The sequence below is a fragment of the Oncorhynchus gorbuscha genome, linkage group LG18 (genome assembly GCF_021184085.1).
Source record: "Oncorhynchus gorbuscha isolate QuinsamMale2020 ecotype Even-year linkage group LG18, OgorEven_v1.0, whole genome shotgun sequence".
Taxonomy (NCBI): domain Eukaryota; kingdom Metazoa; phylum Chordata; class Actinopteri; order Salmoniformes; family Salmonidae; genus Oncorhynchus; species Oncorhynchus gorbuscha.
Window position 1 is genome coordinate 66,136,648 of NC_060190.1, and position 27,221 is coordinate 66,163,868.

The 27,221-nt window shown below is 43.3% G+C and overlaps 1 protein-coding gene across 6 annotated transcripts in view; it reads left to right on the top strand.

The window, feature by feature from the left end:
• Positions 1 to 27,221, top strand: part of LOC124002966 (voltage-dependent calcium channel subunit alpha-2/delta-2-like) — a 359,322-nt gene that overhangs the window by 263,356 nt on the left and 68,745 nt on the right. For all 6 annotated transcript variants that reach the window (XM_046310832.1, XM_046310833.1, XM_046310834.1 and 3 more), the window contains 4 exons: positions 1,880 to 2,011; positions 2,118 to 2,175; positions 21,552 to 21,602; positions 22,333 to 22,432. In XM_046310832.1, coding sequence (XP_046166788.1) covers positions 1,880 to 2,011; positions 2,118 to 2,175; positions 21,552 to 21,602; positions 22,333 to 22,432 — 341 coding nt within the window. The remainder of the gene's footprint in view (positions 1 to 1,879; positions 2,012 to 2,117; positions 2,176 to 21,551; positions 21,603 to 22,332; positions 22,433 to 27,221) is intronic.

A 27,221-nucleotide genomic window follows, 5' to 3' on the forward strand; every position in this document is an offset into this window, starting at 1 on the left:
TGATGAGAATGTCTCAGATGACAACCGAACTGACATCATATTCATTAAGTACCACCGCATATGTTCCATTGGTCGGATTACCAGAATATAGTTCATTTCCCCCCACCTTCTGATGTTCCCAGAATCTCTATGTTAACCAAGGATTTTGCACATGTAACATCAGTAGGGTAGAGAGAGGAAAAAGGGGGAAAGAGGTATTTATGACGGTCATAAACCTACCCCCAGGCCAACGTCATGACACCTGCCTGCCTGTCCAGCATCACTACTCTGTACGGTTCTGACTTAGAATATGTGCACAACTACAAATACCTAGATGTCTGGTAAGACTGTAAACTCTCCTTGCAGACTCACATTAAGCATCTCCAATCCAAAATTAAATCTAGAATCGGCTTCCTATTTTGCAACAAAGCATCCTTCACTCATGCTGCCAAACATACCCTCGTAAAACGGAATATCCTACCGATCCTTGACTTTGGCGATGTCATTTACAAAATAGCCGCCAACACTCTACTCAGCAAATTGGATGCAGTCTATCACAGTGCCATCCGTTTTGTCACCAAAGCCCCATATACTACCCACCACTGTGACCTGTATGCTCTCGTTGGCTGGCCCTCGCTTCATATTCATCGCCAAACCCACCGGCTCCAGGTCATCTATAAGTCTTTGCAAGGTAAAGCCCCACCTTATCTCAGCTCATTGGTCACCATAGCAGCACCCACTCCTAGCACGCACTCCAGCAGGTATATTTCACTGGCCACCCCCAAAGCATATTCCTATTTGGCCTCCTTTCCTTCCAGTTCTCTGCTTTCAATGACTGGAACGAACTGCAAAAATCACTGAAGCTGGAGACTCATATCTCCCTCACTAACTTTAAGCACCAGCTGTCAGAGCAGCTCACAGATCACAGCTACCTATACATAGCACATCTGTAAATAGCCCATCCAACTACCTCATCCCCATACTGTTATTATTATTTATTTTTTTGCTCCTTTGCACCCCAGTATCTCCACTTGCACACTCATCTTCTGCACATCTATCACTCCAGTGTTTAATTTCTATATTGTAATTATTTCGCCACTATGGCCTATTTATTGCCTTAACTCCCTTATCCTACCTCATTTGCACACACTGTATATAGACTTTTTCAATTATATTATTGACTTTATGTTTGTTTATTCTATGTGTAACTCTGTGTTGTTGTTTGTGTTGCACTGCTTTGCTTTATCTTGGCCAGGTTGCAGTTGTAAATGAGAACTTGTTCTCAACTAGCCTACCTTTTTAAATAAAGGTGAAATAAAAAAAATAAAAAAACCTGATGTGGAATAGAGTTCCATGTAGTCATGTCTCTGTTTAGTACTGTGCGCCTCCCGTAGTCTGTTCTGGACTTGGGGACTGTGAAGAGACCTCTGGTGGCATGTCTTGTGGGGTATGCATGGGTGTCTGAGCTGTGTGCTGGTAGTTTAAACAGGCATTTCGGTGCATTCAACATGTTACTAGTTCTAGTAATGACATCAATCTCTATTGATGACGTCAATCTCTTCTCTACTTTGAGCCAGGAGAGATTGACATGCATTTTATTAATGTTAGGTCTCAGTGTACATTTAAGGGCCAACCGTTTTGCCCTGTTCTGGACCAATTGTAATTTTCCTTCTTTGTGGCACTTGACCACACGACTGGACAGTAGTCCAGGTATGACAAAACTAGGGCCTGTAGGACATCATATTGTCTTGGATTACTTCTTTATTATCCTGAACACCCAGTATAAGCATGTGATCTGCTCTACCCTCAGTGCTAGTGTGGTCATTGCCATGTTGATTGTGCTGTACTGTACACACTATGCTGACAGTGTATCCTCCTCTCCTCTCATCCTGTCCTGCAGCACCAGTCATCCTGAATGAGCTGAACTGGACCCAGGCTCTGGAGAGGGTTTTCATTGATAACCGCCGGGAGGACAGCTCTCTGCGCTGGCAGGTGTTCGGCAGCGCCACGGGGGTCACAAGATATTACCCAGGTAGGTCCCAGATCGTTATTAATAAGGGTATTATCAACTTGAACTATAAATAAAAAAGATCAAGCTGATGTTCAGAATGATGTTTTACTTTTCTTCCTTTCCCCAGCCACTCCATGGAGAGCACCCAATAAGATTGACCTGTATGACGTCCGCAGGCGGCCATGGTGGGTACACTGCAAATTGATTGGTGTTGAATTTTCAGTGTTCCATTTCTAGTGTTGATTCAGCAATTCAATTTACTCTGTATGAGTATTAGCACTCAGTGATGTAAAACTACCCACTCAGTGTTGGTGTTTACAAGCAGAGTTCTTGTTTTACACTGTGGAGAGTAAAACAGTAAAACAGTAAAACAGTCTCATCAAAACTACGCCCTTCTTTATCATATTTCCCAGCATGCTCTACTGCAGGTAGATTTTTTGGGATTGTTTTTAATATCTGTGTTTTTGCATGTGATTGTTTTTGCATTGATTGATTCATCTTATGCTACACAAAGATAAATAGCATACATTTTTCGAAACTAATCCAATCAGTTAGTTCGTTTTCGCCAATAGAAGAGTAGTTTTTAAAATTTTGCTTCTGTAGTCTCACCAGGGTGCCTGCGCATCGTCCTCTATAGAGCCTCAAAGTGGAGTTGTCATAATACCCACTAAAACCTAGTGGATAAACAGGGAAATGTTTTCAATCGTTTTTCCACCATTTATTTTCCCATAAGGGATTTTAGAAACACTGAAAATAAAGGCTGTGTTTCATGTAGGCTTACCCTGGCTTGACGTTTTGTTAACTATGTAAAACTCTCTCGGACATGGTGACTTTTATTTTTATTTGGCTCTATGTACGCTCATATTTGAAAATGCTAATTAGGGTTCAAGTAGGCATCATGCAAATCTACAAATCCCTGAAAGCTCCTGCACGTCATCTCTAGCTGACACCTTTGCTAACAGGTATTGTGTCAATTTTAAACTTGCACAAGTTCACAGAATTGTCCATTTAAAGAAATTAGGCAATTTATTACTACATTTAGCTTACATTAGATAGTGAATCCAGAGATTCTTACCTTTGCCTCAATTCAGCAGTCTCATCCAGATCATCATGGCATTTGTAGTTCTTTATAATAGCCACATTTGCAGCTAATTAGCATTTCATTTTTGGGGGGTTGAATACAGGCAAATATATTGATAAAAGTCACCTTGTCCTAGAGAGATTTACACAGTTTTCAAAACGTCATGCCAGGATAAGCCTACACTAAACACAGCCCTTATTTGAAGTGTTTCAAAAATCCCCTATGGGAAAATGAAAGGTGGGGAAATGATTGGAACCATTTCCCTTTTTGACCGTTAGGTTTTATGGTCCAGGATAATCAATATGTCCTTCACCTCCGAATCATTGAAGGAGAAGTCATTGACCAAATCGAAGTTAGTGATAGCTGTTGATGTCTAGAAGCTCTTTTTGGTCATAGAAAACGATAGTGGAAACATTGTAAACAAAAGAAGATCAACACAAAAATATACAAAATAGCACAATTTGTCAGGAGCCCGTAAAATAACTGCCATTCCCTCCGGCGCCATTCTCATCATCGGTGGTAACTCTCCAATTCACTCGAAAAGGCAAGGCACACAGGGAAATCATATTGAAGAGGTGGCTTAGTGGGGGTGTGGCTTTCAATTAGGTATTTTTGGCCACCCATGAGTGGAAATGTTGTAACAGTTTAAGTGGTCTATGGTTATGTTCATTAAAGTTTGAGCATGTCTGCTGACAGTTTTGAAGTCTTTATAAATGCGTACATAAGAGCATGTGGCAAAGACTTGTAAATATTTAAATATTATTGTAATGTCCTTAACCGAACACTGAAATCTAATTTTATTTGTCATATACACATGGGGAGCAGATGTTAATGTGAGTGTAGCGAAATGCTTCTAGTTCTGTGACAGTGCAGTAATATCCAACAAGTAATCTAACAATTCCTCAACTACCTAATACACACAAGTCTAAAGGGGTGAAAGAGAACATGTACGTAAGTGTATGGATGAGCGATGGCCGAGTGGCATAGGCAAGGTGCAATAGATGGTATAAAATACAGTATGTACATGTGATATGAGTAATGTAAGATATGTAAACATTATTAAAGTGCCATTATTTAGAGTGGCATTGTATAAAGGGACTAGTGATCCATTTATTAAAGTGGCCAGCGATTGGGTCTCAATGTAGGCAGCAGCCTCTCTGAGTTAGTGATTGCTGTTTAGCAGTCTGATGGCCTTGAGATAGAAGCTGTTTTTCAGTCTCTCGGTCCCAGCTTTGATGCACCTGTACTGACCTCACCTTCTGGATGATAGCGGTGTGAACAGGCAGTGGCTCAGGTTCTTGATGTCCTTGATGATCTTTTTGGCCTTCCTGTGACATCGGGTGCTGTAGGTGTCAAGGAGAGCAGGTAGTTTGGATCACACTTTCAGTTTTGCACTTATGCTGCTGTCTATCCACGGTTTAGGGCAGGTTTTAATAGTCACAGTGGGTACAACATCTCCAGTGCACTTCTTTATAAACGCACTCACCGAGTCAGCGTATAGGTTGATTTTCTTCTCCGAATGACCTTGTCAAGAGATACAGACCACTTGATAATTGAATAACAGCATTGGTGTAAACTACATACACTTCCTAGTGTTAAAAATACTATATCAGGTGTAATTTCATAACACTGAAAGTGTTAATTCCCTAACACTGACAAAGTTTAACAGCGTCAGCATTAAGCAGTGTTCATTTAACACTCAAAAGTGTGGCTCCGTATAGACACTGGCCCAGTGTTAAATGTAAGACTGTCAGTGTTGATTTAGCACTGGAGAATTTGCTGTGGTTTAATGTTTCTTTTCTACAGAATCCTGCTTTATTCTAGGATATGTTATTCAATCTGAGGACAATAACATTATTTGGTTTGATATGAATGGTTCAAATAGTATATGCTTCCAATACACTTGCAACATCTCAATGAATTAAAGCAATATGTATTATAAACACATTTTATTGTTCCTGATGCACATTCTATAGAATGCCAGGTATTCTGGTATCAAATAGTCAAGCCCCACATATTTAAATATTTGGAATTAGAACTCTGTCATTGTCTTGTAGTGGGAAATCTAATGTAATCAATCCTATATTGTGTTCCTGCAGGCTTAGTCTACCAGGAACCTTAGTTGTCCCTCTTTCCTCCGAACTTAAAGGGATACTTCGGGGCAAGGAAGCCCTATGTCTACTTCTCCATCGCCAGATTGAGATGAATTTGTGGATACCATTTTTATATCTCTGCGTGCTGTTTGAAGGAAGTTGCTACCTAATATTAACGCAATGTCTGGAAATCTATAGTAACTGCTAGCATGCTAGTAGATACCATAGACTTCCAGGCATTGTGCAAACACTAGTTAGCATTGGCTCGCAAAACTACCTCTAACTTCCTTCATACTGGAGACATAAAAACGGATTCCATGAGTTTAATAGAATAGTGCTGTCCTTTGTTTCAGGCCGTTGAGGTTAAAGCCTTATCTAACCCCTATTTACCTCAGTGAGTTACCACAGAGAATTTATTCTCTTCAATGACTTAAATGTAAATGTAAATGTAATGACCACAGCCAAGTGGCAAATAAGATATGGAATAGTAGCATTGCTGTGTTGTGTTGTGTTGTGTTCACCTGCCATTTGGCTTGTGAATCACTACTGTGTTGTGTTGTGTTCACCTGCCATTTGGCTTGTGAATCACTACTGTGTTGTGTTAAGTGTTCACCTGCCATTTGGCTTGTGAATCACTACTGTGTTGTGTTAAGTGTTCACCTGCCATTTGGCTTGTGAATCACTACTGTGTTGTGTTCACCTGCCATTTGGCTTGTGAATCACTACTGTGTTGTGTTGTGTTCACCTGCCATTTGGCTTGTGAATCACTACTGTGTTGTGTTGTGTTCACCTGCCATTTGGCTTGTGAATCACTACTGTGTTGTGTTGTGTTCACCTGCCATTTGGCTTGTGAATCACTACTGTGTTGTGTTAAGTGTTCACCTGCCATTTGGCTTGTGAATCACTACTGTGTTGTGTTAAGTGTTCACCTGCCATTTGGCTTGTGAATCACTACTGTGTTGTGTTAAGTGTTCACCTGCCATTTGGCTTGTGAATCACTACTGTGTTGTGTTGTGTTCACCTGCCATTTGGCTTGTGAATCACTACTGTGTTGTGTTAAGTGTTCACCTGCCATTTGGCTTGTGAATCACTACTGTGTTGTGTTGTGTTCACCTGCCATTTGGCTTGTGAATCACTACTGTGTTGTGTTAAGTGTTCACCTGCCATTTGGCGTGTGAATCCCTACTGTGTCTCAGATCTCTGCTAGGGCCAGGGTTCAGAGAGGATGCCAGTTTGACGTTTTCGACAGCACAGGCGTGTGCGGCCAAACAGACCCCCCTCACCCCTCCATCACTCCATCCTGCCTCCACCTGTCATAGTCGCTCTGTAGAATAGTTGCCTGTTGCCTGGGCACAGATTAAAGCACCTTGGACATAATCATGACAGCCACGTTGATTAGAGTTGATGGTGGTTTCTGTCCCTGGCTGTCTCTCTGTGTCCATCTCCAACTATGCCTGGTTGGCTGTTTCAGGTCAGGCCAGGGGTTGGCCAGGGGTGTTGGATGGGCAGGACGGCAATGCACTGAGACAAACAACAAACTCCCACTGTATAGGAGTAACATACGTACAGCAGACTCTAGGTTTATTTGTCAGGTAAAGAAGCAGTGTATTTATATCAATATAAACAAAATAGAGTATGGTTGCCTGGCTACTCAGACTCCTGAGTGGCCCAGCGGTCTAAGGCACTGCATCTCAGTGCAAGAAATGTCACTACAGTCCCTGGTTCGATTCCAGGCTGTATCATATCCGGCTTTGATTGCAAGTCCCATAGGGCGGCACACAATTGGTCCGTGATTGGACGGGGTAGGACGTCATTGTAAATAATAATTTGTTCTTAACTGACTTGCATAGTTAAATAAAGGTAAAAAATAAATAAATACAAAAACAATTCTCCAGCCAAATGCTACTCCACGTCCACAGATGTTAGTTTCTTATCCACAATGAGTTTGGATCTGAGTACGTCCCCCATCCATCACCGAATGAGAACACATTCGTGGCTGCCTGATTTGTCCAGAAACCGATGGATTGTGCCATAGCCAGAACACAAATGGATAAAGAGGTGTTTTTGAAAATTTGGCTTTGACTTTGATAGTCTGATTTGGTTAGAGATGATCCAACCACTGATTACTTTGTTTTGTTCAACGCCTCTTGCGCTCCTCATCACCACAAATCACTTCAATGATGGTAGTCTCAGACTAAAGTTTGTTGCGAACAACAGAGCAGAGGAATAATTTAGTGTCAGTCGTGAGACTGAGAGTATGCCTCATTACACACCCATATTAACATGCTATTACAAACAGTTACACACACATATAAAAGCTACTCAAAGGTGAGACTGAGTTGAAGGTGAGGGAGAAGCTAATGCTAAGCTGAACTAAACTTTTTGTCAAGTAGATGTATTTGTCAAGTTTGTATTTATTTATTTTTTCACCGTTATTTAACCAGGTAGGCTAGTTGAGAACAAGTTCTCATTTACAACAGTGACCTGGCCAAGATAAAGCAAAACAGTTTGACACATACAACAACACATAGTTACAAATGGAATAAACAAACATACAGTCAATAATACAGTAGAAAAAGTATATATACAGTGTGTGCAAATGAGGTAAGATAAGGGAGGTAAAGGCAATAAATAGGCCATGGTGGCAAAGTAAACCAATAGGTATACTTTACAATATACCAATTAAACACTGGAGTGATAAATGTACAGAAGATGAATGTGCAAGTAGAGATACTGGGGTGCAAAGGAGCAAGATAAATAAATACAGCAATTGGGATGAGGTAGTCGGAAGTAAATGTAACAATATTCTTCCTGGGAAGGAGAGGAGGACCAAAATGCAGCGTGGTTATTTATAAACAGCTTTAATGAAAGATGAAAACCGTGAACACTATACAAAATACGAAAACATGGCAAAACCGAAACAGTCCTAACTGGTGCAGAGAACGCAGAGACAGGAAAAATATCACCCACAAGATACCTAAAGAATATGGCTGCCTAAATATGGTTCCCAATCAGAGACAACGATAAACACCTGCCTCTGATTGAGAACCACTCTAGGCAACCATAGACTTACCTAGAACACTCAACTGAACACAACCCCATAGACTACAAAACTCCTAGACAAAACAGAACACATAAATCACCCATGTCACATCCTGGCCTAACCAACATAATAAAGAAAAACACAGAATACTATGGCCAGGGCGTGACAGTAAAGGTGCAGTGTATTTATATCAATATGAACAACCTAGAGCAGGGTTTCCCTTACGAAAAAAGATTGCAGTCAGAGTGCAGTTTAACTGCATTATGTGGCAAATACTGCATCCAAAATAACACAGTGTTTCTTACTACAGCTATTCTGCAGTCCAAAATACGACAGTTGACTGCAGTTACTACACTTTTACTGCAGCCTTTTCTAGTAAGGGTTCCTAACTCCATCTCCATTCCTAACTCCAGCCCCCCCCCCCGTGGGGCTCTCACACAATAACTGTAAAACACTGTTCACCTCCACATGAACACGACGTAATTCGGTTGTTTGTGTTAACGTGATGCAGTACATCGCTTACATGTTGAAAGGAGGATCATGTCCTTGTTTTTCTCAGTACATGTACACTCGTCTCCAACATACGATATGGCAACCCATTTTAATTCACTTGCACATGAGAAGAGTCTTCCTTGAGGCAGAAAGAATTGAAGAGAGAAAGAGAGAGAGCTGTGAGAAAGGAAAGGATTTTGGATTCAGACAGGGGTAGAAAGAGAGGGATGTTTTCCACGGAAGAGCACCATGTCACCCCCTGGTTCTCCATGTTTGTCACTGCCATTTCTCCCATGTTTCTCCTCTCTGCCTGTTGGTCTCCGACTCTCCATCCATCCAATCTGAAAGCTCCTGTGGCATGTTGCCTAGCAACCTGTGCCCATGCAGCCTTCAGAGGCGTTACCGTGGCAGGGAGTGCCATGATGTGTCAGGTCAAGCTTGTATGATTATGGTCTAACGCTGCGTCCGGTTGTGACACTCTCTTGAGGGGTCAGCCAATCACAGGGGGCTGAAAGATAACCCATTGGATTAGGTAAGCCAATCATGTGTGTGTTAGGTGACAGCAATAGACCTTTCAAGGGAATAGTGGTAGCACATAATGGTTAAACAACACATACACAGACACACATACGTGACCGGCCGGCTCAATTTGGTCTTAGCAAAATTCGAAATTGTGTTTTTTACATTGGATAAAACTAAATCCCCATACTGTTTTTATTTATTTACTTTTCTGCTCTTTTGCACACCAATATCTCTACCTGTACATGACCATCTGATCATTTATCACTCCAGTGTTAATCTGCAAAATTGTAATTATTCGCCTACCTTCTCATGCCTTTTGCACACAATGTATATAGACTCCCCTTTTTTTCTACTGTGTTATTGACTTGTTAATTGTTTACTCCAAGTGTAACTCTGTGTTGTCTGTTCACACTGCTATGCTTTATCTTGGCCAGGTCGCAGTTGCAAATGAGAACTTGTTCTCAACTAGCCTACCTGGTTAAATAAAGGTGAAATAAAAAATAAATAGTAAAGACTCAGAGCTAGAAAATGATATATCATTCACTACACCTATCAAACAATGGGAAAGTAATTCTGCTTTGAAAGTTGATAAACTTGTAACCTCTCTTTTGAGAAAATGTTCCCTGAATATTTTGGTACCTACTGGAGAGCTCTTCTTTGTCTTTAAAAAAGATATATATTTTACCTTTATTTAACCAGGTAGGCCAGTTGAGAACAAGTTCTCATTTACAACTGCGACCTGGCCAAGATAAAACAAAGCAGTGCAACATAAACACAGAGTTACACAACAAATATACAGTCAATAACACAATAGAAGAATCTATATACTGTGTGTGCAAATTTAGTAAGATTATGGAGGTAAGGCAATAAATAGGCCATAGTGGCGAAATAATTTCATTTTAGCAATTAAACACTGGAGTTATAGATGTGCAGAAGATGAATGTGCAAATAGAGAAACTGGGGTGCAAAGGAGAAAAAAATAAAAATAACAATATGGGGATGAGGTAGTTGGGTGGGCTATTTACACATGGGCTGTGTACATGTGCAATGATTGGTAAACTGACAGCTTATGCTTTAAGTTAATGAGGGAGATATAAGACTTCAGTGATTTTTGCAATTAATTTCAGGCATTGGCAGCAGAGAACTGTCTACACCCATTCAGCATCGTTCACACCCTTTTAAGCTTTAGCCCCACCCATCTATTTAAGGATTCACATGTGAGGCTATGTACTAAACAACCAAAGATTTTAAGACTAAACGCTGCTTTATACTACAGGTGTTCGTAAATTGAATCTGGAGTGCCAGAGTGTGCTCTGGGCAATGTCAGATTGGCTGTTTGTAAATTCAGAGCGTTTCACTCTCAGAGCTTTCAGAGTGCACACTGGACGCTCTGGATGAAAAGTAGAGTTGATCCGAGCGTTCTGACTTAACAACAGCAGTCGAGCACCGAAGCTAACTGGCTAATGTTGGCTAGCTGTCTAGCTACTTCCAGAGACAAAAGAGAGAACAGCTCATTTCACTCCCACTGGAGCAGCTGGTTAGGCTGTTTTTATGTTATGCACAGCTTTGGTGACTGCAAATGTGTTGTTGGCAACAATTTAATTACGCTTTTTTGCCAACGTTTACTGACACTGGCCATATTCAATGGGTGTTGAGCGTTCATAAATGCATCAGTTATTCTGCGCTCTGGCACACTCAGACGAAAGTGCTCTGAAATGTGCTCTGAAATCGGAATTACCAGCTACATTTATCGACAGTTGTAGCACTGACATTATAAACATTGTATTGAAATAGTTACCAGCTAATGTTAGCTAGCTAGCTAACTTAAGGTGTAATTTATGAAAATGTAGCTTACTAGACTATTTTACATGGATGGACGCTTCTCCCTCTCTGTCACGGATGCCATGGTTGCCCTTAGTATGAAGATGTAATCCGGAGACAGGTGTTTTATACAACAGCCTTCTGTGTGTTCTCTTTTCGACTCCGTCTGCACATTTGCAATCAAACGGCAGAAGTGTTTCCATCTCCTTAGCTTTTATACTCTAATTTCACTGATTTCAAAACGTGGTCCTCCAGAAAGTGGAGAGCAACACTTATGCAATTCTACTACATGATATCATTCAAAAAAGATACGTTAGAAAGGATTACCTATACATACTGACCAGCTTAGAGTATATTATAGACAGAAGCTTCTACATAGTAGACCAATATGAACTCATCTCTTGGCATGTCCAGCCCACTCATTATCTCAGCCAATCATGGCTAGCGGGAAGGTTGGTTGGACTTTTTCCATGGCTAAACCAATTAGGCTCTGTAATTTAACGATTTTATTTGTATTTACAGGTGGCATATACGTTTGTTTTTAAGGCACATGAAAGTTCACATGTTCCAGAAGGCATTTCTGCCCAAAAATGCATTAAATTTTTTTTTTAAGTACAAGTTTGTATTCAAATGGCTTTCCTGTGAAGTAGTGACGTGTGACATATGCCTAGTTCCAGAAACTAGTCACATATGCACTCAGCTGTTTCTTCACCCTCACCTGCCCGCAATTGTTAACTACCCATCTGCAAACACCCAACTATTTGTGATAAAGGTGATGCCCTGATGCCCCAACCCTAACCTGAAAATAGGCCAATAGAACATGTGCCGTACAGTCAGACAGCTGATTTTTAAGCGTATAACTTTTTTAAGCGTATATATTCCAACCTTTTGGTTGGCTAGTCAACATCTCTTCTTATTCATTTTTTACTTTTGACCCCTTTTTCATGGTATCCAATTGGTAATCATTGTCTTGCCGCTGTAACTCGCATACGGATTCGGGAGAGGCAAAGGTCAAGAGCCATGCGTCCCCCAAAACACAACCAAGCTACACTACTTCTTGACACAATGCCCGCTTAACCTAGGCCACACCAATGTGTCAGAGGAAACACCGTACACCTGGCAACCGTGTCAGTGTGCATGCGCCCAGCACCACACAGGAGTCGCTAGAGCACGATGGGGTAAGGACATCCCTGCCAGCAAAACCCTCCCCTCACCCGGACAACTGTGTGCCATCCCATGGGTCTCCCGGTCACAGACAGTTTCTACATAGCCTGGATTTGAACCAGGATCTCTAGTGTCACAGTTAACAACTGTGTTGCAGTGACTTAGACCACTGCACCACTCAGGAGGCCATGGTAGTCAACATATCTATAATTAGATACATGCAGCCTTTCTTCTGTCATTACTTCCCTAGAAGACTAAATAAACCCTTGATCACCCGAATAATGTCATAAATCGATGAATGCTTCAATCTAGTTGACATCAGTAAAGTTTTCTCATTTATCTCAACTTTTCTTGCACTGCAGATGTTTAGGGACCGGTGAGGAAATGCAATAACAAAAGAAAATCAGTAACATTTTCTGTGCAAAATGTTCAAATGACATCAGTTTCAAGGAAATACAAAGCAATGAAAAGCACCTAACATATTTCTGATAAGATTTCAGTTCAGCCTGGATGCATATTTTATGTGGTTGAAATAATGTCAGCTTTTATGTTGCTGATAAAGATCACCTTTACAGATGATCCCTAACTGTGCATTCATTCTCTCAATATTCTGAAATTAATCATATTTCTCCACTCCTGTTCATGAGTCAAAATGTACATGTGGTGTATCATTTTACTGCAAGAAATGCTTAATTGTGCAGGAGTTAATGTTATATTAGACTATGTGAGAGGTTATAGACCTACAGCCAGTGTCCAGATTTCAGTTAGGCTACTATTCCATTTAACCCATCTGAACAGTAGGCTACAGTTCCCGTCTGACGACTATTGAATTTGTATAGCACCTCACAATCATCGCACGTAACATAACTGCTTTCATTTCTTTTACCACTTCACAAAATCTTTCACAAAAATTACATTACTGTTCTGTCCCTCCATTTTATTTCATTTCCACTTTTCATTTCGTCAATTTTCTCTTATTGAATTAAACTCTGACAATGTCCTTTTTGCCTCAGTGGATTGACATGAACTTTTCTGCCCAAGTTCTGGAAAGCATTTGGTGATTGCCGTGTATTTGGCGCGCTACAGTTGGGCCCTGAAGCTTAGGCTACGCACTAACACCAGATCAAAATGATGAACAAAAAACCTCACTGTAGCCTATAGATATGAATAGCACAAGAATTATAAATGTATACATTTTTTAATGCATCTTTTTTATCGATGACCGCCACCCACCCGCTCTTCTTCCACAAAATACATTATTTCATGACCCTAAACCCACCTGCCCCGCGGATATAACCGCAGGGACTGCTGCTTATGAGTAAACATGCACATCAATAGCACACACACACATCCTCTCACTCCAACACACAGCCTGCCTGGACATGTAGATACACATATAAGCATGCACCCCCACAAACCCAAACAAACATCAGCACTCCTCCACAGTGACCGATAACTCCTCTCCTAATACTAAGCGATATGCTGTTATATATCCTCATAAATACCAGTATAGAGTGCACAGATGCAATCACAGTAACACGCTCCATACCCCCGACACTGAAATGTGATTTACACAGGGAAATAAAAGGATGGCTTTCATGCACAGTTTGTGACCTAATAGACCTCCACCTTTATGGGAATGAGTTTAGGGCTGGTTGACCTGACCTTTAGATGTGCCGGTTGGGGTTCTCTGTGTGTGTGTGTGTGTGTGTGTGTGTGTGTGTGTGTGTGTGTGTGTGTGTGTGTGTGTGTGTGTGTGTGTGTGTGTGTGTGTGTGTGTGTGTGTGTGTGTGTGTGTGTGTGTGTGTGTGTGTGTGTGTGTGTGTGTGTGTGTGTGTGTGTGTGTATATAAGTATGAGTATGAGTGTGTATGATTTCCTCTTTGAGGAAATCGGGGAAAGGGAGATAATGAGGCTGACTTGCTCGGTGCTTCCACAGATGGGCTCCCTCCATCGTTCCCTCCCTCCCCCCGTCTGTCTGTCTGTCTGTCTGTCTGCTCTGCCCTCACTAACGGCCTCAAGAAAATTAATGGTCCAGTCAATACACTTGAAAGTTTCCAAATGCTCTGACATTAATTATTGACATTTGACCATTATATTGTCTGTTCAGGTTATCAAAGGAAGTCAGGGAAGAGAATGGGAGAGCAAGAGAGGTGGAGAGCGAGAGAGGTGGAGAGCGAGAGAGGTTGAGAGCGAGAGAGAGAGAGAGAGAGAGAGAGAGAGAGAGAGAGAGAGAGAGAGAGAGAGAGAGAGAGAGAGAGAGAGAGAGAGAGAGAGAGAGAGAGAGAGAGAGAGAGAGAGAGAGAGAGAGGCTCTAAAACTATAATGCTATTTGGCCCTAAACAGAGAGTACACAGTGGCAGAATACCTGACCACTGTGACTGACCCAAACTTAAGGAAAGCTTTGACTATGTACAGACTCAGTGAGCATAGCCTTGCTATTGAGAAAGGCTGCCGTAGGCAGACCTGGCTCTCAAGAGAAGACAGGCTATGTGCTCACTGCCCACACAATGAGGTGGAAACTGAGCTGCAGTTCCTAACCTGCCAAATGTATGACCATATTATATGACACATATTTCCCTCAGATTACACAGATCAACAAAGAATTCGAAAAACAAACCCAATTTTGATAAACTCCAATATCTAATGTGTGAATTAATACAGTGTGCCATCACAGCAGCAAGATTTGTGACCTGTTGCCACAAGAAAAGGGCAACCAGTGAAGAAAAAACACCATTGTAAATATAACCCATATTCATGTTTATTTATTTTCCTTTTTGTACTTTAACTATTTGCACATCGTTACAGTAGTGTATATATTTGAAATGTCTTTATTTTTTTGGAACTTCTGTGAGTGTAATGTTTACTGTTCATTTTTATTGTTTATTTCACTTTTGTTTATTATCTACTTCACTTGCTTTGGCAATGTAAACATATGTTTCCCATGCCAATAAAGCCCTTAAATTGAATTTAATTTAATTTAATTTAATTGTGGGAGAGAGGGAGAGAGAGAGAGAAGACTAGAGATAAATATAGAGAGACAGGCATGAAGTTCTCTTAGCCAAGTGTTGCAGATATCCCATTACCTCCCAGGTTCAGGACGGAATGCAGGGTCATAACAGATATTGATTTCTCAGAAGTCAATCTACCGTCTCTGTAAATATTATGGCTCCTTGTCAATCCCACACAGGAGCTGAGACTCTGGGCTTGCCTCCCTCCCGGCTCCCTCCCTCCCAGCTCCCTTCCTAAAGGATCCCTCCAGGCTCCCACCTGGCTCCCTCCCTCCCAGCTCCCTTCCTCAAGGATCCCTCCAGGCTCCCACCTGGCTCCCTCCCTCCCAGCTCCCTTCCTAAAGGATCCCTCCAGGCTCCCACCTGGCTCCCTCCCAGCTCCCTTCCTCAAGGATCCCTCCAGGCTCCCACCTGGCTCCCTCCATCCCTGTTGGCTCCCTTCCTCTCTCCTTCCTCCCTCCTTCCTGGCTCCCTCCCTCCTCCTTCCTTCCTTCCGGCTCTATCCCTCCCTCCCTCCCGGCTCCCTCCCACCTGGCTCCCTCCCTCCTCCTCCCTCCCACCTGGCTCCCTCCCTCCTCCTTCCTCCCACCTGGCTCCCTCCCTCCTCCTCCCTCCCACCTGGCTCCCTCCCTCCTCCTTCCTCCCACCTGGCTCCCTCCTTCCTCCTTCCTCCCACCTGGCTCCCTCCCTCCTCCTTCCTCCCTCCCGGCTCCATCCCTCCCTCCCTGGCTCCCGGCTCCCTCCCACCTGGCTCCCTCCCACCTCCTTCCTCCCACCTTCCTCCCTCCGTCCTCCCTCCCACCTGGCTCCCTCCCTCCTCCTTCCTCCCTCCCGGCTCCATCCCTCCCTCCCTGGCTCCCGGCTCCCTCCCACCTGGCTCCCGGCTCCCTCCCACCTGGCTCCCTCCCATCTCCAGACTCCCTTCCTACTGGCTCCCTCCCTAGCTTCTTTCCCTCCCTTTCAGCACCCTGCCTGCCTCTCCCATTCTCCCTCCTGTAGGGAGTGGTTCAGTCAAAGGGAAGGCAGCTCCTTTATCTGTATTGTAAATTATGACCATGACTGTGTCACAGTATGAATATTTGCATGGAAATTGTGAACTTGGCCCCATAAAGCATGCAACAAGTGATTTTGTCAAGAGACAGTAACTCAACCCAAACCTGTAAATCAATCAGTTTAGGTTTATAGTAGTAAACTTTATAGCTACTGTTTGATTGTCTGAATTCAAATGTTGTCTTGTTTCCTGATTTAAAAAAAAATCCTGTAACATATAAATTATTTATAATGTTTCATACTATGGGCATAACATGAAATATGGAATGTGACTCTTGGTATCAACCCCTCAAGTAATCAACCAAAATAAGTATAATAAATAAAAGGAAGACAACATCTCTTTTTCCTGCAGGCTCTCTAGGCCACATCCTCATGAGCACTAAGCCCATCATCACAAAACACATACACGCACACACACAGACACACACAGCTCAAACATACCCTGTTAGTATCCACACACTCACAGGATGTACATACAAAACTGCACCCATAGATTCGTATACATGTACTCTATACATACAGTACAATATATACGTTCAGAAACACACATAAAGAGATATTTATAGAAACATGCGCTCATGCACACATACACTCACAATTACACACACAGCCATACGCCTGCACACGTACTAGATTCCAGAATAAGATCAACCTGGGCCACTCCATGTATAGTGTTATATCATCGTGTATCATCTCAAACGTACGGAGATAATTCCCCCGGTTCAAATGTAATGCACGCCACTCAGAGAAACGGGTCAGGGTGCATAAACACAATCTCCTGACAGTGTTAGCCCCCCGGCACAGTTAATATATTGATTTTACAGTGCTACGCCGTGAGAAAACTATTTCATGAATTCCAATGAGACTCTTTTACCAGACTGCCACGAAGGGACAGAAATACAATCACAGCCACGCAGAAAGTCATTGTGTTCTATTGGTTGTGTAATGTGTTGGGGAGGGGGTTTGGTACAGATTTCACAGCTTTAATCTGTTCTCATTTAGTGCCGTACCCTCTCCCTTGCCTTGAGACCTGCCGCTCAAACAAATCATTTTAACTGTTTTATGTTGTCATGCAAACAAATATTTACACGGTGAGTGGCTGAATAGTGTTTACTTTCATTAGCTTATAAGCATTGCTTGAAACATTGGTCAAAACATAGGCCTACATATAGTAATCATTGTGTTACCACTTCAAATCAAGGGGGTACCGGTACAGAGTCAATGTGCGGGGACACTGGTTAGTCGAATAATTGAGGTAATATGTACATGTAGGTAGAGTTATTAAAGTGACTATGCATAGATAATAACAGAGAGTAACAGCCGCATTCCAGAAGATGGGGGAGCAATGCAAATAGTCTGGGTAGCCATTTAATTAGCTGTTCAGGAGTCCTATGGCTTTGGGGTAGAAGCTATTAGGAGCCTCTTGGACCTAGACTAGGCTCCGGTACCGTTTGCCGTGCGGTAGCAGAGAGAACAGTCTATGACTAGGGTGGCTGGTCCTGGATGGCAGGAAGCTTGGCCCCAGTGATATACTGGGCCGTACACACTACCTTCTATAGTGCCTTACGGTCAGAGGCCGAGCAGTTTCCATACCAGGCAGTGATGCAACCCGTCAGGATGTTCTCGATGGTGCAGCTGTAGAACCTTTTGAGGATATGAGGACCCAAGAGAAATCTTTTCAGTCTCCTGAAGGGGAATAGGTTTTGTCGTGCCCTCTACACGAGTGCCTTGGTGTGCTTGGACCATGTTAGTTTGTTGGTGATGTGGACACCAAGGATCTTGAAGCTCTCAACCTGCTCCACTACAGTCCCTTTGATGAGAGGGGGGCGCACTCGGTCCTCCTTTTCCTGTAGTCCACAATCATCTCCTTTGTCTTAATCATGTTGTGAGGGAGTTGTTGTCCTGGTACCACACGGCCAGGTCTCTGACGTCCTTCCTATAGGCTGTCTCGTCGTAGTCAGTGATCAGGCCAGCCGTGCCTGGCCGTGCAGTCATGAGTGAACAGGGAGTACAGGATGGGACTGAGCAACCACCTCTGAGGGGCCCCTGTGTTGAGGATCAGCGTGGCGGATGTGTTGTTACCTACACTTACCACCTGGGGGCTGCGCGTCAGGAAGTCCAGGATCCAGTTGCAGAGGGAGGTGTTTAGTCCCAGGGTCCTTAGCTTAGTTATGAGCTTTGAGGGCACTATGGTGTTGAACGCTGAGCTGCAGAGAGTGACTGTCATTAAGTAGTATAGTGTTATTAGATGATGTAGAGTAATTACCATTAGATAAAGAACGAGAACGAGAGAGAGAGAGAAAGAGAGAGAGAGAGAGAGAGGTTCTGAGTGAGGGTGTGTTGCAGGGGCATGGCTGATGGCTGTATAGCTGATGGTGGATGGAGGGCAGGGAACGGCAGGGATGGGTGAGTGCCTGGGCTCAGTTCAGCACTAGCCAAGTCCATTTGGTCCTTACCTGGACCTGGCATGCAGGAGACTGGGTAATGACAGGGAAAGAATGGCATCAGGGGGCAGGAGCCAAGAGGTAATTACAGAATGGAACCCATGCAGAAAAAACACATCTGGATCCATGAGGCAAATATGAAAGATCAGACGTAACAGTCATATTACTATCAGCTTCAATCCATGATGGTTTATCAATCATACCGTGGAACTACTATCAGCCTGGAGATTGAAAAATAGCCCCCTCCAACCCATTCTACTCCACTCCACTCTCCCCCACACTTACTTGAGAGGGAGAGAGAGAGAGAGAGAGAGAGAGAGAGAGAGAGAGAGAGAGAGAGAGAGAGAGAGAGAGAGAGAGAGAGAGAGAGAGAGAGAGAGAGAGAGAGAGAGAGAGAGAGAGAGAGAGAGAGAGAGAGAGAGAGAGAGAGAGAGAGAGAGAGAGAGAGAGAGAGAGAGAGAGAGAGAGAGAGAGAGAGAGAGAGAGGTGCCACAGTCAGATGCAGCAAGACAATCTGTGGAAAGATCAGTCGTGGCAGCAGCATAACTTCTGTTGCAAGTGATCCCACCCTGTCCTCTATTGTCTCTGTGATTTACTCAAACCCCTAAGAGAAATAGTCTGTATAAAAGTGACATTGTTTTCCCCTAAGACATATGGGGAGTTAATGATAGCTTAGCATTTCACTATGTTATGTGACTGTGGTGCAGCTGAGGTTAAACCAGTAATGGAAGTCTGCTGTGCCCTGTTATTAACATTTAACCCATGAATAACTACAGCTGTATTAAAGCACTAGAGTCCACTGTGATAAAGAGTCTAGCTGGAGTATTTAATGAAATCCTCCAGCCACTCTGTTGGTGTTGCTACGGTCTAGGGCCTTCACCGAAGCGCCCTTCTTCAGACATTCTGACTGGGTTTGGGTGCTGCATCAATGACCACTTTCACAACTCCATCTACCCACAGAATGAAGTCATCACTGCGTGCAGTCTAGCTCTCTCTCCGTCTCTCTCCCCTTCTCGCTCTCCATGCACACTCTCTCTATCAAATTAAGATTTCCATCATTAAATTGATGTCGTGCCAATACGCTTCATAGTTCCAAACCTTATTCTGAATGGCACACAGTGGTGGAGAGCTGTGAAAGTTCTACCTTTGATGTGGCATCCTCTATTATTGAAATGAATTGGAGTGCACCCCTCCCCCACACACTTCTGCCCATTCTGGGCATGCTCGGTTAATCAACCTTTTAAGTGTCGGCGGTGGCAGTGGTACTGGTGGCTGGCCTGACTGTGTTCTGTCCTAGGGTTTCAGAAGGGGTTTCAAGAGAGTGAGGCCCTGGTTGTGTTTGAAGCTGGGATTTGGTGCCACAGCAGTGCTAAGGGACAGCAGTGTAACAGAGGTCAGGGGTCAGTGTGCAGGTTGGAGTGATGACGTGGAGTCTGCCAGTGAAGTACTGGACTAGGGCTTGTGGGAGCAGCAGCAAGGCCAACAGGGACTCAGTTCTTCTTTTCCTCCGTATCGGCTTGGCCCAGCTTAAGAAAAGCGCCTCTCTGGCTCACAGGCAGCTGGCCTGCCTCCACACACAGCAGAACCACTGATAATCAGCAGAAAGAGACCCCTGATTATTGGTCTACCTCTGCCTCTGCTTAAAGTCGGCCACTAACTACTCGGTCTGCTCTGCTTGCTCCTCAGCATGCCAAACCAACTCAACGTTAGCATTTGAACCCCCCACCAAACTATGGAAAATGTCTAGAACGTTACATCAATCTCTGCTCCATTTGTGTCAGGTGAAATGTGATTTTAATTGCAGTTGGAAGGGAATGAGCGCATTCTAATTTGCCTCTATATGTCAGCCTCTATCAGCAGTGGACAGACGTTTGTGCTTGTGGCTTTTCCAGGACAGCAAAGTGCCTAGCATCCCTGGTTCTGTGTCCTACTGTGTTTCTGCTTTCCCACAGACCCGCCCTGCACCATCATGGCTGACACACACACATACTCACACCCAATGCTGCCCTATTTTGGGAGTAGCTTTGAAACTGTAGCATAATGGTGTTAAGCAGCTTGTGTCTCTCGCTGACATAGTAAATAATGTGTTTGACATCATCAGGGGAATAGAGCAGTACAAATCTTATTTTACTGATAGACAGACAGCGCTTTGCTCAGCTCAGACTCCCGAAACACAGGCCTCAGCCTGCTTAGAAACATGGCCGAAATCTCTATAGCTCAGACTAAAACTAAATACATTTAAAACAGCTGAGACAAAGTCTGCATAAAGAAGACTCAGGTTACTCAGACTCCAGATATACACGTACAGATGTAGGATCTTCATTTGAGCCAATTTGCTACAGCAGGAAAATGATCCTGCAGTAACAGTAAATGTGAATTATTATGTGGATTATAATAAATGGACATTTTTGTAGGGGTCTACATCTAATCTAATCTGAAATTTCGAAATGGAAATTACAAACTTCAGAAGCATTTTTAAACCTCAAATACACTACAATTTCTACATTTCCTGCATTGCAGAAAAGTTATCCTGCAACCGAGTGATCAAATTAAGATCTAACATCTGTATAGGTTGCTCAACAAAGCTTTGAATCCATGCAAATATAGCTTTTTCTTAAATGAACCTTAGCTAAGCCGGGACTCCATTCAAGCTTGTCTCAACAAAGCTTAGAATCCATTTAGACACAGCTCTTGAAAGCATTAAATATGCTGTGAACAGGTTGCTACATATTATCATAGCTCAGCTTATTGTAACCTTGAATCCAGTTTAAATCTACCAGTTCAATTCTACGCAGTGAAGATGAATACAACTTGTTAAACCACTTTTTCTTTTTGAAACAGGTACATCCAAGGGGCATCATCTCCCAAGGACATGATCATCATCGTGGACGTGTGAGTATCTAGTTTAGTCTTTCTTCGTCAAGCTTTCCTTCTCCCACCCTCTCTCCTCCCTCCTTCTCCATTTCTCATCCCTCCTCCCTCTCTCTCCTTCCTACTCCTCCTCCCTCCCCCTCCTCCCTCTCTCCTCCCTCCTCCTCCCTCTCTCCTCCCTACCCCTCCCTCCCTCCCTCTCCTTCCTACTCCTCCTCCCTCTCTCCTCCCTACCCCTCCCTCCATCCCTCTCCTTTCTACTCCTCCTCCCTCTCTCCTTCCTCCTTTTCCCTCTCTCCTCCCGCCTCCTCCCTCTCTCCTTCCTCCTTCTCCCTCTCCCCCCTCATTTTCCCTATCTCCTCCCTCCTGTCCTCCCTCACCCCCACCAGTGGCATTTTAGCATGAACAGGAAAGGTCTCTAGTGCCACCTGTTGGTTTACAGAGAATTGAGAGTTCCCTCTCAATCATAATAATCTCCACATATCTTTTGCTATTATATACATGTCTAAGAGGTACAATATGAAGATGATCATTGTGAATGCATGACGAAATCGACTGTGATTGGGTCATGAGAGGATTGAGAGGATGGATGTGTCCTCTTGCCAGACCGCCAACCTATAAACACTCATAACAGTATACAGAAGCAAAGGGGCTGTACCATATTGTCTGGATGAGGTTTTAAGATGGAGCCGTTTAGGTTGAACTGTATGGCTCAATGTGCTGATGGTTGTGTGTTGCGTTGTGCCTGTAGGAGTGGCAGTGTCAGTGGACTCACTCTGAAACTGATGAAGACGTCGGTCATGGAGATGCTAGACACTCTGTCAGATGACGACTATGTGAATGTAGCCAGGGTGAGTATCCTCCGCTGATAAGGTGATGATTAGAATGCTTCTGTCATACTGTACATTGTGAATTTCAATCAATCTCTGATAAAGGTCTGGTTTCTCTTCAATTTGCGAAATGTAATAACATGGTTAACACCCCCAATGCAGTATAAACATATTATATGGGTATGGTGATGTGGTCATGAGCAAACGTTCACTCAGGTTCCTATCACATAGTCACATCCCAGCAAACCAAAAAGTTCCCAGAACATACGTTAGGTCGCTGCAAATGTTCTCATAACACAAAAACTGGACCCTGTTGTTGTGATAATCATTCACATGATGTTACATTCCCAGAACACATTTCATCTGTTCTTTAAAGGTTCATTAGGTTGTGAGAACAGTCTATTGAGAACAGTGTGGGGACATCACAAACAATATGTTCCCAAAGCACAAACACTGTCCAGTTGTGTGGATGATTCTACAAGGTTTCTTTTAGGATACAAAAAACATTCACCTGACGTTCCCAGAACATATTTAACATGTTCTTTAAAGGTTCCCAAAAAGTTTCTTTAGATTGTGGGAACAATACATCTGCCAATGTTTTTTAGAATCCAATTCATACAGTCCCATTATTGCCACGTTCTTGCCGGGATCAGCCTTTTATATCTCCCGTGAACATGCCAAGTGGGAGTAGACATGGGCCGAGGTGGGTGGATGTCTATTTGAATAAATTAATTGAATATAGACCATTATTAATGTGTTTTAAACAGGTCTTAAGAAATGTTATCAAAGTAATAAAGGACAGACACTTCAAAACCTTGTTTCTTATAATACATTTTTTGACTGTTCTTTTTGCCATTTCTGAATGTTATTCAATGTGTTCCTATGGGCTTTAGTAGTAAAGGCCAAAACAAATATTTTATGAAATAGTTTGTTTATATATTTTGTCATACCTAAAATTCTAAATCAATATGTAAATGATCCATAATATGACCATGTCAAATCAATTCCATATGTCAGATAGGTTCCCAAAACACTAACTGTCCAAACTGACAGTCAGGGTGCACAAAACATTCCTTTTATGTTGCAAGAACGTTCCCAGAATAGCCTTCCTGAGTTCTGTAAAGGTTCCAATAACATTCGATTTGGTTGTGGGAACAGTGTGGGTACATTACAAGAGATAGGTCCCTGAAACACAAAATATGCTCAGTTGTGATGACATTCATACAATGTTTAAGTTCCACAGGACATTCCCTTAATGCAACACAGAACCATGCATGAGACCACCAGCTGTTCTGAACGACTGTATGATCATGCTCTCCGTAACCGATATGAGTAAGACCTTTAAACAGGTTAACATTTACAAGGCCGCAGGGCCGGATGGATTACAAGGACGTCTACTCAAGTGTCTTCACTGACATTCAACCTCTCCCTGACCCAGTCTGTAATGCCTACATTTTTCAAGCAGACCACCATAGTGCCCAAGATCCCAAGGTAACCGGTCTAAATGACTATCGCCCCGTAGCACTCACATCTGTAGCCATGAAATGCTTTGAAAGGCTCACATCAACATCATCATCCCATACACTATGGTCCCATTCCATGACCCAATCTCTATTGCAGGCAACACTGCCCTTTCCCACCTGGACAAAAGGAACACCTATGTCAGAAAATGCTGTTCATTGACTACAGCTCAGCATTCAACACCATAGTGCCCTCCAAGCTCATCATTAAGCTAAGGACCCTGGGACTAAACACCTCCCTCTGCAACTGGATCCTGGACTTCCTGACGCACCGTCCCCCAGGTTGTGAGGGTAGGCAACAACACATCTGCCACGCTGACCCTCAACACAGTGGCCCTTCGGTAGTGAGTGCTTAGTCCCCTCCTGTACTCCCTGTTCCCCCACGACTGTGTGGGTGACCGTGCATGACTCCCTCAACGTCAGCAAGACAAAGGAACTGATTGTGGCCTACATGAAACGGAGGGCCGAGCACACCCTCATCCACATCGACAGAGCTGTAGTGAAGTGGGTCGAGAGCTTCAAGTTCCTCGTGTCCACATCACTAAGGACCTATCATGGTCCAAATAAACCTACACGGTTGTGAAGAAGGCACGACAATGCCTCTTCCCCAGGGGGCTGAAAAGATTTGGCCTGGCCCTCAGATCCCCAATCAGTTCTATAGCTGCACAATTGAGAGCATCTCGACTGGCTATATCACCGCTTGGTATGGAAACTGCTTGGCATCCGACCGTAAGGTGTTACAGAGAGTAGTGTGTACGGCCCAGCACATCATAGGGGCTGAGCCCCCTGACATCCAGGACTTATATACCAGGTGGTGTCAGATGAAGACCCTAACAATTGTCAAAGACTCCAGGCAACCAAGTCATTGACTGTTCTCTCGCAAGCGGTACCGGAGTGCCAAGTAGGGACCAAAAGGCTCCTGAACAGCTTTTACCCCAAAGTCATTAGACTGCTGAACAGTTAATCAAATGGCTACCAAGACTATTTGTATGGACCCCCTTTTTCTGCACTGACTCTCTTGCACTGGCTCTATGCACACTCACTGGACTCTACCCACACACTCACTGGACTCTACCCACACACTCACTGGACTCTACCCACACACTCACTGGACTCTACCCACACACTCACTGGACTCTACCCACACACTCACTGGACTCTACCCACACACTCACTGGACTCTACCCACACACTCACTGGACTCTACCCACACACTCACTGGACTCTACCCACACACTCACTGGACTCTACCCACACACTCACTGGACTCTACCCACACACTCACTGGACTCTACCCACACACTCACTGGACTCTACCCACACACTCACTAGACTCTACCCACACACTCACTGGACTCTACCCACACACTCACTGGACTCTACCCACACACTCACTGGACTCTACCCACACACTCACTAGACTCTACCCACACACTCACTGGACTCTACCCACACACTCACTGGACTCTACCCACACACTCACTGGACTCTACCCACACACTCACTGGACTCTACCCACACACTCACTGGACTCTACCCACACACTCACTGGACTCTACCCACACACTCACTGGACTCTACCCACACACTCACTGGACTCTACCCACACACTCACTGGACTCTACCCACACACTCACTGGACTCTACCCACACACTCACTGGACTCTACCCACACACTCACTAGACTCTACCCACACACTCACTGGACTCTACCCACACACTCACTGGACTCTACCCACACACTCACTGGACTCTACCCACACACTCACTGGACTCTACCCACACACTCACTGGACTCTACCCACACACTCACTGGACTCTACCCACACACTCACTGGACTCTACCCACACACTCACCGGACTCTACCCACACACTCACTGGACTCTACCCACACACACACACACAAACACACACACACAAAGACACACACACTACATATGCTCAACACACAAAACACGCTCAACACACAAACACACACACACAAACACACACACACACACACACACACACACACACACACAAAACACACATTGACTCTTGGTATATAGCTTTCTTATTGTTATTTTATTGTGTTACTATTTCCTTTTTTAAATGGTGCTAATTGTTATTACCTTTTAACTCTATTGTTGGGAAAGGACTTAAGTAAGCATTTCATGGTAATGTCTACACCTGTTGTATTCGCTGCGAGTGACAAATACAATTTGAGTCGATTCGATTTGATTTAATGTTGTAAGAATGAAATAAGTGAGTTTTATGAACCATGCATGAGAGCACCATATGTTTTAGGTTTAACATAATATTCCATTCATATTCACGCAATATACATTTGACCTTGTCATGGAGGTCTTCAGAACATTTACAAAATACTGCAGTACCAGTCATGGGATTTTCTTTATTTTTACCATTTGACGTTGTAAAACAGTAGTGAAGACATCAAAACTATGAAACACATAGAATCATGTAGTAACCAAGTCGCTTTGGATAAAAGCGTCTGCTAAATGGCATATATTATTATTATTATAAATAACACATATAGAATCATGTAGTAACCAAAAAAAGTGTTAAATCAAAATATATTTTATATTTGTGATTCTTCAAGGTAGCCACCCTTTGCCTTGATGACAGCTTTGCACACGATTGGCATTCTCTCAACCAGCTTCCCATTAATCTTGCAATCTGAGGTGCAGTTAACTCTAATGAACTTATCCTCTGCAGCAGAGGTAACTCTGGATATTCCTTTCCTGTGGCGGTCCTCATGAGAGCCAGTTATATCATAGCACTCGGTCTTTTACCTAATAGGGCTATCTTCTGTATACCACCACTACCTTGTCATAACACAACTGACTGGCTCAAATGCATTAAGAAGGAAAGAAATGCCACAAATGAACAAGGCACACCTGGAATGTTATTTTCCTTCACCGGACATGTGAACAGCATTCAGTCCAACAAATACAACCATATTGTAACGACTTTCTTGTGGTGAAGGAGAGTTGGACCAAAATGCGGCGTGGTTAGTTTGATACATTTTTAAAGAAGAAAAACCACAAACAATAGAAAAACAACAAACGGAATGGGAAAACCTATACAGCCTATCTGGTGACAACTAACACAGAGACAGAAACAATCACCCACGAAACACTCAAAGAATATGGCTGCTTAAATATGGTTCCCAATCAGAGACAACGATAATCACCTGCCTCTGATTAAGAACGACTCAGGCAACCATAGACTTTCCTAGACATCCCTACTCAGCCACAATCCCAATACCTACTAAAACTCCAATACAAAA